We start from the raw sequence: 12,492 nt of genomic DNA, 5'->3' as shown, positions 1-12,492 counted from the left end.
TGATCTGTCTGAGCTGCTGTATCATTGTGTTGGACTTTGATGTTAAATAAGAGACTTTGTGTGTATGACAATATTGTATCGTGGCGCAGCTGGTTTTCAAACAGAAATGTGTTCATAATTCTGCTGATAGTGATCTTGCCGTAAGGACAATCTATTTTTTATGTATGAAGTTCTATGTTTTAGGAATAATTAAATCCAAGTATTTAGACAAATCAGCTCAAAATATGCATTGTTTTGTTAAACAAAAAAACAACATGTTTTAAATGTTGTCTTGAGCTTTTTACATTGTTATGTGTTTGAACGGCTTAATTTATTATCTTTAATATTTTGTTAGTATATAAAAGCATTATACAATTAAGCTAAGGAATGTGTATCTCTTTGGGCCGTTTTACGGCCACTCAGTGATAAGTAAAATAGTTAGTCTTTTACGATCAAGCAATGTTGCAGGCATAATTCTAACATCATACTTACAGTATAGTCGTTGCATGAGATTCTCCCACAAAACAAAGTTAAAAAAAACTTTAATACCTTCTTTTAATATGGAAACCCAGAACGCGATTGGTTGACAGACAATAACATTAATTGAATATGACCTAATTTATCCCCATAATCATCTATAAGATCATGTCATGATCTACTTGGGTGAGAATGTCATCAAATGGATAGAAAAAAGCGTGAACGTCAAATGATCAAATTACGTTAGATTCGTTCAATTATAAACGCTACAGTGATTCAGATCCACCAAATAGTTAGTCGCTTTTTAAACGGATCATTATCGTGCTAAGAGATACAATTTGTATAAATCTTTATCGTATAGTTTTGTAAATTTCATTTTAGATTTAAAATCTGATGATACCTACCCAGTAAAATTCACTTTTAATTCTAAAATATCACTAAATGAAACCCATGAAAATACCTCCAGATTTTCAGATCTATTCAACTTTTAACCCATTCGACAGGTAACGAAAACAATAAAATAATGACGTTTCTTACATCAATCTTACAAAAAAGTGACCGAAGATGTGCGCGACCATAGTGAGATTATCTGTCACTTAAATTACTTAAAATAGTAAAAAAAATCCTTTTACTTTACCCTTGGTTTGTTCTGAATAGCATACAATATGCAGCTTAACCTAAGGTAATTTCATGCAAAGTATTTGGTATATAACTGAATGGCCGTAAAATGGTCCCTTGTACACCTCCTTTAAAATGCTTAGTATTGGATGATATCCATGTTTTTTTTTTTTTTTTTTTTTTTTTTTTAATATTTATTAACGAACAAAGTGTAGTTCTCCCTTTACCCGATAATTAATGTATATATAAACCGACATGTATATGATTTATAGATATATTTACATTGTTAGTTTTGTGCATGCATGCTTTCTATATAATAAAGTTTTACCTTAACAATTTATTTTTCCGTTAGATTTTTGAGGAACACCAGCCGTCGTGCAATACCTGGTAAGGTACCTTCAGATAGAAAATAAACTAATACTGAAGTTTCTTCTAAAGAAAATGAATTGATACAATGTGTCTTCTCCTCTTTTTTACGATCTCTGGACGTTTTAATTTTTTTTTTTTTAAACAAGATGTGTCCGAAAATAAAAAAGCGGATTTAGGTTGTATCATTACTTGTTCTTTTTAGTTAATCCATGTCTAAATCTAGGACATACAAAAATGACTGTTTTTAGAAGTTGCTAATATTTGTTTATACATACACGTTTCAACGATTTTTCTGAATTCTATCATTTCCTCAATCAGTTTGAGTATTACATTTCTCATTCAAATTATCATATAAGCACAAACTGAAGAGCAATGTAAATAAATTATTGAGTCAGCCAACTGGAGTTTTTGTAATAGAAAACATAACGATGATAGAATTATGGTGTAAATATAAACTTTGTACATATTTTTGCGCTTTTCACTCCATTTTTCGCTAAAAAATATTGTTTGCGCTATTCGTACAGAATGTTAGCATAGAAATTATTACGAACGCGCGAATTCATTGTCCATTGAAATATATTTTGCGCTAAAATTTAAAAACGACAAAATAAGTACATTTATTTGTTTCATGATACTGCATGAGACTCAATTATATAGTCAAATTGGTTAAATATCAAGCACATACAATGTTAAGTTTATTTGAATCATAATTTGGATATTGCCCAAATGACAAATATTAGATATATCTATTTGAGCTCTGTTGGTGGTGAAGCACCTTAAAGTGGTGTATTTAATATCATTAGCTCGCTATATTCGCGAGTTTTCAGAATATTCTAACGATTTTTTTTTGAAAAATGACTGAATTATACACATCCTTATGTACACAGACAATCACGAACATACAAGAACGACAACTCTTTCAGCGAGCAGCACATCTGTCGTGGCCTAGTTTTCGTCTGCCTCTGTTTACTTCGACGCCATTTCCGGTATTTTATTTAGGTCACCGAATAACACTTCGTAAGTGATTTACACTAACAAAATATGACTTTCTTTTATAATGACCATTTCGCTAATAGAACATGCCTTAGTCGTCAATACAACACATTGAAGTTCTGGATGATAAAGAACGGTATTTTGATTCGCAAAATATTAATAATAATACAACACATGTAGATCTATAACGAATATGACTACAAATCGCATTCAGGTTGATGTTTATAGTGTAAAAATATCACATGTTTATAAATATCTACTCTGGTGCAGTTGAACAAAATGGTAGAAAAATTACTAGAAAAAGTAGTGATGTGATCAACCTAAGTGTTTATTGTAGATACTGCAAAATTTTTCTTACTTTAGACTACAATTGACTGGAAAATCTTACCATGACAGGTGTAAATATTTTTATAAATATTTTTATATATGTATCGTGCTATATTGAGACTTAATATATTACAAAATATAATTTACAGTCAAAAGTGAAGCTAACCATATTCGATGATTACGTTCACTATTCAAGGAGGTCAAGAGATGAAATCTTCCAAATAACAGACCGAAGCCAGGTAGCTAGTATTATAATTCTGTATTGGTGATTATATGCGATTTTGAAACTACCATTGTATACTTATTCAAGTTATTGTGAATGTTTTTTCAAGCATTACACAATTAATGTAACATATTCTTACACAAAGCGAAATTATTTTTGTGAGTATTTATCATATACTAATTAATTATATAAATTATTGAGGTAAGTACACTACTGTATACAGTTCTACTGGCTAGAGAATAATGTAAGGAAATAAACGCTATGTTTAATTACTTATCAAAATTATATATTTCCTAAACTTTACAAAAGACATACATGTACTTATAAAAGATATCAAGATGCTGGAATGCTTGAAACTTTAGTATTTTGTCATTCAGGGATGCCTATCCATGTTCACGCTGCGAAGTTGAGTTTTGATAATAATTAAGATCTAAGAACAATGTAACAAAATGGATTGCTTATTTTAATAGAAAACTTCAAGGTATTCAATTCAAATGTAGTTATACTAAAAGTATATTTGGTAGAGAAAACAGAGAAGTAAAAGAAACAAGTAGGGCACCTGTGATAGCATGAAATAGTCCAGGGGTCTAGAGATCGTAGGTGACCGGAACCCCTGGATAATCGAGGATGCTGTGATAAGCCGGCTAGTGTTGTATCAGTCGGCTAGCTTTGGAGATGATAACTGAGATAGGATAGGGAGTTGTTCTTTTTTTTATCAAAATAAATCTGTTTATAGTGTCGCATATAAGAGTAGGAAAAGGACGTTTTTCTCCTGATAAAAAAGTAAATGTATTACTATTTTTTGTAGATTAATTGAGCCATGGTTTGGCGACCGACTGTACGACATTTGACGCAGTCCAGTCTTCGACTAAATGACCAATGTGGAAGACTCAACAGCACGTGGACAGTGGCTATTCTTGTCCTATTCGCAGTGGTGACGTATGGCGTTCAGAGTTTTTCGAGAGATGTTTCAGTCACGTGCTGGACTCCACAAGAGTTTACCCACGAAATGGCTACATACACACACAAAGTATGCAGTGAAAAAAATGTCTTCTACATACCATTGAAGGAAGATATTCCTTTACGTCGACAACTTGAAGATTACAGAGTATACACCAAAGAGCTAAAATGGCGGTGGCTTCCACTCATACTTCTCTTTCAGGCGCTCTTCTTCAAGCTTCCAGATATTATTTCAGTTGTAGGACAGGGACTCGTGGGATTCAGATTTACAAAAATATCCGGACTAACAGACGGGTATGAGACCCTCAATATGGCCGACCGAGCCCAGATGGGGCGACAGGTTGGTCGTTATCTGAAAAGTTGGATAGACTCCACTGTGATGAAAGGTTGTCCTTGGGGATGGTTAACCCTGCTCTTTCTGTTCACCAAACTTCTGTATTTCATCAACGTCATCATACAGAAATCGGTCATGGATGGCATTCTGACATCTGGAAATCACTCTTCATTCGGACAGCAAGTGCTTAGCAACATTGTCACCAATGAAACTATATTCGACTGGCCTTTATTTGAATCCACACCCGAGAGTATAGTATTGTGTGATTTTAACGTCCGAATGTTGACCAGGGTCCACAGTTACACTGTACAGTGTATCCTTGGTAACACAGATGATCTGATGCACTTCTACAAAATGATTCTGTGTTTCCTCTGGCTGTGGTTTGTGGTGGTCACTGTTATAACGGCTCTGAGTGGTGCATTACTGTTACTAACAGTCCTCGTACCCATCTTCAGGAAACGGTAAGTAGATCTTGTAATAATCTTGTGATAATGTGATCTTGTGATAATGTAATATATCCGGTAATGACCTTGTGATCATGTAATAGATCCGGTAATGATCTTGTGATCATGTAATAGATGTGGTCATGATCTTGTGATAATGTAATAGATGCGGTAATGACCTTGTGATCATGTTATAGATCCGGTAATGATCTTGTGATAATGTAATAGATGCCGTAATGACCTTGTGATCGTGTAATAGATCTGGTAATAACCTTGTGATCATTTAATAGATCCGGTTATGACCTTGTGATCATGTAATAGATCCGGTTATGATCTTGTGATAATGTAATAGATCCGGTAATGACCTTGTGATTATGTAATAGATGCGGTTATGATCTTGTGATCATGTAATAGATGCGGTGATGATCTTGTGATCATGTAATAGATCCGGTAATGACCTTGTGATCATGCAATAGATCCGGTAATGACCTTGTGATCATGTAATAGATCCGGTAATGATCTTGTGATAATGTAATAGATCCGGTAATGACCTTGTGATCATGTAATAGATCCGGTAATGATCTTGTGATCATGTAATAGATCCGGTAATGATCTTGTGATCATGTAATAGATCCGGTAATGATCTTGTGATCATGTAATAGATCCGGTTATGATCTTGTGATCATGTAATAGATGCGGTAATGATCTTGTGATAATGTAATAGATCCGGTAATGATCTTGTGATCATGTAATAGATCCGGTAATGATCTTGTGATCATGTAATAGATCCGGTAATGATCTTGTGATAATGTAATAGATCCGGTAATGATCTTGTGATCATGTAATAGATCCGGTAATGATCTTGTGATCATGTAATAGATCCGGTAATGATCTTGTGATAATGTAATAGATCCGGTAATGATCTTGTGATCATGTAATAGATCCGGTAATGATCTTGTGATAATGTAATAGATCCCGTAATGACCTTGTGATAATGTAATAGATCCGGTAATGATCTTGTGAGAATGTAATAGATCCGGTTATGATCTTGTGAGAATGTAATAGATACGGTTATGATCTTGTAATAATGTAATAGATTCGGTAATGATCTTGTGATCATGTAATAGATCCGGTAATGATCTTGTGATAATGTAATAGATCCGGTAATGATCTTGTGATCATGTAATAGATCCGGTAATGATCTTGTGATAATGTAATAGATCCGGTAATGATCTTGTGATAATGTAATAGATCCGGTAATGATCTTGTGATCATGTAATAGATCCGGTAATGATCTTGTGATCATGTAATAGATCCGGTAATGATCTTGTGATCATGTAATAGATCCGGTTATGATCTTGTGATCATGTAATGGATGCGGTAATGATCTTGTGATCATGTAATAGATGCGGTAATGATCTTGTGATAATGAAATAGATCCGGTAATGATCTTGTGATCATGTAATAGATCCGGTTATGATCTTGTGATCATGTAATAGATCCGGTTATGATCTTGTGATAATGTAATAGATGCGGTTATGATCTTGTGATAATGAAATAGATCCGGTAATGATCTTGTGATCATGTAATAGATGCGGTCATGATCTTGTGATCATGTAATATATCCGGTAATGATCTTGTGATAATGTAATAGATCCGGTAATGACCTTGTGATCATGTAATAGATCCGGTTATGATCTTGTGATCATGTAATAGATCCGGTAATGATCTTGTGATCATGTAATAGATCCTTAATGATCTTGTGATTATGTAATAGATACCGTAATGATCTTGTGATAATGTAATAGATCCTGTAATGACCTTGTAATCATGTAATAGTTCCGGTAATGATCTTGTGATCATGTAATAGATGCCGTAATGACCTTGTGATAATGTAATAGATCCGGTAATGATCTTGTGATAATGTAATAGATCCGGTAATGATCTTGTGATCATGTAATAGATCCGGTAATGATCTTGTGATAATGTAATAGATCCGGTAATGACCTTGTGATAATGTAATAGATCCGGTAATGACCTTGTAATCATGTAATAGTTCCGGTAATGATCTTGTGAGAATGAAATAGATCCGGTAATGATCTTGTGAGAATGTAATAGATCCGGTAATTATTTTGTGGTCGTGTAATAGATCAGGTAATGATCTTGTGATAATGTAATAGATCCGGTAATGATCTTGTGATTATGTAATAGATCCGGTAATGATCTTGTGATCATGTTATAGATCCGGTAATGATCTTGTGATCATGTAATAGATCCAGTAATGACCTTGTGATAATGTAATAGATCCGGTAATGATCTTGTGATCATGTAATAGATCCGGTTATGATCTTGTGATCATGTAATAGATGCGGTTATGATCTTGTGATCATGTAATAGATGCGGTAATGACCTTGTGATAATGTAATATATCCTGTAATGACCTTGTAATCATGTAATAGTTCCGGTAATGATCTTGTGAGAATGAAATAGATCCGGTAATGATCTTGTGAGAATGTAATAGATCCGGTAATTATTTTGTGGTCGTGTAATAGATCAGGTTATGATCTTGTGATAATGTAATAGATCCGGTAATGATCTTGTGATAATGTAATAGATCCGGTAATGATCTTGTGATCATGTTATAGATCCGTTAATGATCTTGTGATTATGTAATAGATGCGGTTATGATCTTGTGATCATGTAATAGATCCGGTAATGATCTTGTGATCATGTAATAGATCCGGTTATGATCTTGTGATCATGTAATAGATCCGGTAATGATCTTGTGATCATGTAATAGATCCGGTAATGATCTTGTGATAATGTAATAGATCCGGTAATGATCTTGTGATCATGTAATAGATCCGGTAATGATCTTGTGATCATGTAATAGATCCGGTAATGACCTTGTGATAATGTAATAGATCCGGTAATGATCTTGTGATCATGTAATAGATCCGGTAATGATCTTGTGATCATGTAATAGATCCGGTAATGATCTTGTGATAATGTAATAGATCCGGTAATGATCTTGTGATAATGTAATAGATCCGGTAATGATCTTGTGATAATGTATTGCGGACACTAGTCCTATTATTTGTCAGCGTCATTTAAGAATCATGTAAAGGCTTTAAACAGTGATATTTTGCAAGCCTAAAACTCATTACTGTTCTGCAATTGAACAGAACTAATTTCATTAACTGTTGGTATATGCCCTGGCTAACTGTCAGTCTTACTGTTGATATGTAATTTGTGAAGCTGCTTGTAAAATTCAGTAAAATAAGAGAAAAAATTCATATTTCTGGAGAAGACATAGAACTCGTATGAATTGCATCGATGGAACCAAATAATTATGCCATCGTGTTCAGTTGTGAATATGCAAGGTACTCCAACAGTTTGTTTGGCAAAATCGGACCAGCAAATAATGCATGAGCCTATTTTAGTAAATGCAAATGGCTGCTATAAATGGCGGATCACAAATGTCGCATATAAGAAGCCATCTCAATTGATACAAATGTTCTTATATGACAAGAAAAAAAAGTTCAACCGATCTGTTTGGGGCGAAAAATGCAAATTTCCGGAAAGAGCCTCAAAGTCCATACTTTAACTATTTTTTTTCATAAATAGTCTTCTTGTCATGTTCAGAGTACCTTATAGTGTATATAAGAGCACTTGTATCAATTAAAATGTCTTCTTATATGCTATATTTGTGATCCGCCATTTAAAGCAGCCATTTGCATTTACAACAATAGGCTCCTGCGCTATTCGCTGGTCCGATTTTGCCAAACAAACTGTTGGAGTACCTGGCATAGTCACTACTGAACACGATAGCATGCTTATTTGGTGCCATCAATGCAATTCACATGAGTTCTATGACTTCTCCAGAAATATGATATGAATTTTTCTCTTATTTTACTGAAATTTACAAGCAGCTTCACAAATTACATATCCACAGTATGACTGACAGTTAGCCAGGGTACATACCAACAATTAATGAAGTTAGTTTTGTTCAATTGCAGCACAGTAATGAGTTATAGGCTTGCAAAATATCACTGGTTAAAGCCTTTACATGTCAGCGTCATTTAAGAATGGTCGATTCAAATTTTGAGTGACTATATTCATGACGTGTCTCCTTGTGTCTGCATGACTTACTAAAGCATACAGAAAGTATATGTTTGCTATAGGTTAGCCAGTATTATAACTGTTATTAGGGCTTTCACCTATGGATGAAAAGACCTATTGTTTTGTTCCTTTTTATTCCTCTGCATCCAGAGTTGTATACAATGGATTTCCAAAATTGTCAGTGATACGCCAATAAACGTGTCACCATATTGTATGGCATGAGTTGAAGGTGTGACCGCAGATTTTTTATGTTGGTAAAAAATCCAATATGGCCGCTATGACCTCACTTTCAGTTTTGAACTTATGTCAATATCTCGTGAACGGCTTAACGTTATATAGAATCAAAATTTAAGCAAACGTCAACTTCCGGTTGGAAATAAGGGTCAAATTTCAGAAGTACATGTAATCAAGTTCTTGAAGACCTATAGACTAGTATCTGGGTATATAGGATACTGAGATAAGAGCTAACAAGTTTATTAATATGAATGACCATGACCACATTTACAGGGGCCAAAATAAGTTTTGAAAGGCATAAAGACCTCAAATTAGACCTATGGTATGCTCAGACAGAGCTACAAAGTTTGTTAATATAAATGACCTTGACCTTCATTCAAACTCACATGGGCCGAATAACATCAAATCTTGAAACGACTTTATGTCAAGTTCTCGAAAGTCTAGATACCTGATATCGGGTCTATAAAAGGCTAACAAGTTTGTTGGTGAAAACCTCGTACAAATGTCCAATGAAAATTTCTTATACATATATATGTACATACATTCGTCTTTGACAAACAATAATGAATATGACAACTCAACTCCAAATCAGACGCAATCAGTGAAGTGTTTGCAAGGGAGACAATGGAAGAATAAAGTCGATTATGTAAAATCACTCGGACATTGAAGGCGTTGTGTGATTAACACCGTTTTGATATCAAATTAACACCGTTTTGATATCAAATTAACAAAATGCTTGGGGTTTTGTTAGGTTCTGTAATTGAACAGTTTCTACGTTTTGACGATAAGAATAAATAAAAACTTTTTCGAACACTTTCGTTGATAAAATTTCTAGCATAAACCATGTGGTTTTTTTTTACAATCTCATCGTGGATAACACGTGCCTTCGTCAACTCTCTTTTACAGATACATCAAGAGCTACCTGCATATGTCTAAGGAAGTGTCCCCATCTCCCTCCGACGCAGACATCAGCAGGTTTGCAGGATCAGAAATAACGGAGGACGGAGTGTTCATATTAAAGGCGATTGGTGAAGCTTCTTCTGAACACCTGGTCAGGGACGCAGTCATTTACCTGTGGCATTCTACACATGGTCAACAGGACCCGGTACCACAGGGACCCCCACAGCACGGAGGTCCACCGCCATACATATCTCAGGGAGGTCCGGCTCAGACGTACGGACCAGGAGGAACGGTGATTTCTCCCCCTCCCACCGCTCCCCCTCAACAGGTTCGGTACAGACCTCAGACGGGACCTGAGGCCGACCCTCTCATGACAAACCAGCCAATGTGATCTACTTGATCTGCTGTAAAGTTGTGTTGGACTTTGATATTAAAATTAGAGGCTGGGTGTGTATAAGAATTTTGTTTGAATCATACACCATTATGTAGCTGGTTTTCATTTAGAAATGTGTTCATAATTCTGCTAACAATGATCTTGCCTTATGTACTGTATAATGTTTTATGTTTTAGCAATAATTTATTCCTAGTAATTAGGCAAGTCAGCTGAAAATATGTATTGTATTCTATGTTTTAGCAATAATCTATTCCTAGTAATTAGGCAAGTCAGCTCAAAATATGTATTGTGTTCTATGTTTTAGCAATAATCTATTCCTAGTAATTAGGCAAGTCAGCTCAAAATATGTATTGTTTTGCTAAGCATGTTTTAAGTGTTGTCTTTAAAGTTGTTTTTTTAAACTTTGTTATGTGTTCTTTCATATTTTGTTTGCATATAAAATATTATACAATTTAAGTTAAGGAGGTACAACATTTTGGGTCTTTTTAGGATCACTCAGTGATAAGCAAAATACTTCTACGATCCGGCAAAGGGACAGCAGTATGCATGTTAGAACGAATATACGTACCCGGCCTGCTATACCTTTCGGCCGGGTACGAATTGGTCCCTATGTGTTCTAGTGGAGCAGTGCCTCCGGAAATCACTCGGGCACAGTTTTCTATACTTTTTTGTAGGTTTCCAATTATTTTGTGCGTATACAAGCATTTATATATTATTTTTGTCGAAAACAAACATAACTACCATTCTTAATATCTACCGTACCGCTCACAAAACGTCAAATTCATACTTTGTAGACTTGCTGTATAAATTCACTGCGGAAAGGTCTTCATATGTGTATATGAAAAAAACAAAATTTCTCGCTGAGAATTTGATATTTTATATGGTTCAGTTTTATTGCCTAGTAGGTAACCGATGTAAAACAAGTACGATAAAATGCATGCAAACTTTTAAATAATGGTTTACAAAACCATTACTTTGCTCCATTAGCAGTAATAGGTACCAATTGTAGCTCTACAGACGACAACATTTTCTGTCTAAAAGTCTTTTGAGCTACAATATTGCAGCTATATGCATGTAGGTGTTATTTGAAATTCTCTCATAAAAGAAACTTAAAAACCTGCTTTAAATATGGAAACCCAGAATATGTTTAGTTTACAATTAATACCATACATGGAATATTTTTTCTCCGTCACTCTTGCATGCAACCATCGTAAGCATGTGAAGATTTTACCTGAAATGTTGAACATCAATCTCAAGCTATCATATGGCTGAAAAAATTGATCTAGGTAGCTCCGAGATAAAATCCCAAATTTTAGTCGTCTTTTACAATCATGGTATGAGGCAGCAGTAAACTTCTAGATTCCTTCCTATCTAAATGTATTTTAAACATAGAAAATCTTTCCTTTTTGTCCTCTGAAATTACCATTAGCCCAGTAAAGATTAAATGTTCTGAATAGCATACAATATATTATAGAAGTATTTGATTTATTACTGAGTGGCCGTAAAACGGTCCAAAGTGATATCACTAATTTAAAAGTTCTATAATTGATAATATACATGTTTTTTTATATTTGTTTACGAGCATATAGTACTATTTTGCCTTTACCCAATAATGTAAATGATAATTCTTACGTATATGTTCTATAGATGTATCTACATTGTTTATTTTTGTGCATGTATACTTTTTTATTGAATTTATGGAATAAAGTTTTACATTTACAATTTATTTTTTCCATTAGATGTAATCTTCTTTTGAAGAATTCTAGCAAACATCTCGACCTGCAATGCCCGTTAGGTATCTGCAAATAGAAAATAAACTAACTGAAGTTACATGTACTTCAAAAGAAACCAAATTCAAAACAATGTATCTACCCACCCCTCCCCCACTCTCTGTACATTTAAAAAAATTACACGATTAAACATCAATAATATCATTCTCCAAATGATGAATATCATTTATGCTCTGTAGGTGTTGAGGTATCCTAAAACATAATCTAATTGACTATGTTAGCGAGTTGCTAAGGTCACGAAATACTGAAAAGATCACAAAATTTAAAAAAAAAAGAATTAATTATATACTACTTATATACATCTTTTTAAAGATGCTCCACCGCCGACA

The 12,492-nt window shown here is 34.1% G+C and overlaps 1 protein-coding gene across 3 annotated transcripts; it reads left to right on the top strand.

Annotated features, from left to right (window-relative positions):
- Positions 1–12,288, top strand: LOC138321738 (innexin unc-7-like). 3 transcript variants are annotated; one of them, XM_069265656.1, is made up of 6 exons: positions 1–140; positions 1,427–1,461; positions 2,331–2,460; positions 2,913–3,002; positions 3,795–4,741; positions 9,986–12,288. In XM_069265656.1, the coding sequence occupies exons 5-6, from the start codon at positions 3,807–3,809 to the stop codon at positions 10,368–10,370; spliced, it is 1,320 nt and encodes a 439-aa protein (XP_069121757.1). In that variant the 5' UTR covers positions 1–140; positions 1,427–1,461; positions 2,331–2,460; positions 2,913–3,002; positions 3,795–3,806; the 3' UTR covers positions 10,371–12,288. The 3 variants fall into 3 exon arrangements, with proteins under 3 accessions (XP_069121757.1, XP_069121760.1, XP_069121759.1); XM_069265659.1 differs by lacking the exon at positions 2,913–3,002; XM_069265658.1 differs by lacking the exons at positions 1–140; positions 1,427–1,461; positions 2,331–2,460 and adding an exon at positions 2,475–2,572.
- The last annotated feature ends 204 nt before the right edge of the window (positions 12,289–12,492 follow it).

The sequence above is a fragment of the Argopecten irradians genome, chromosome 4, assembly GCF_041381155.1.
Source record: "Argopecten irradians isolate NY chromosome 4, Ai_NY, whole genome shotgun sequence".
NCBI classification, from domain to species: domain Eukaryota; kingdom Metazoa; phylum Mollusca; class Bivalvia; order Pectinida; family Pectinidae; genus Argopecten; species Argopecten irradians.
Note: the sequence above shows the minus strand (reverse complement) of the source record. Positions and strands in the feature narration are given on the sequence as shown.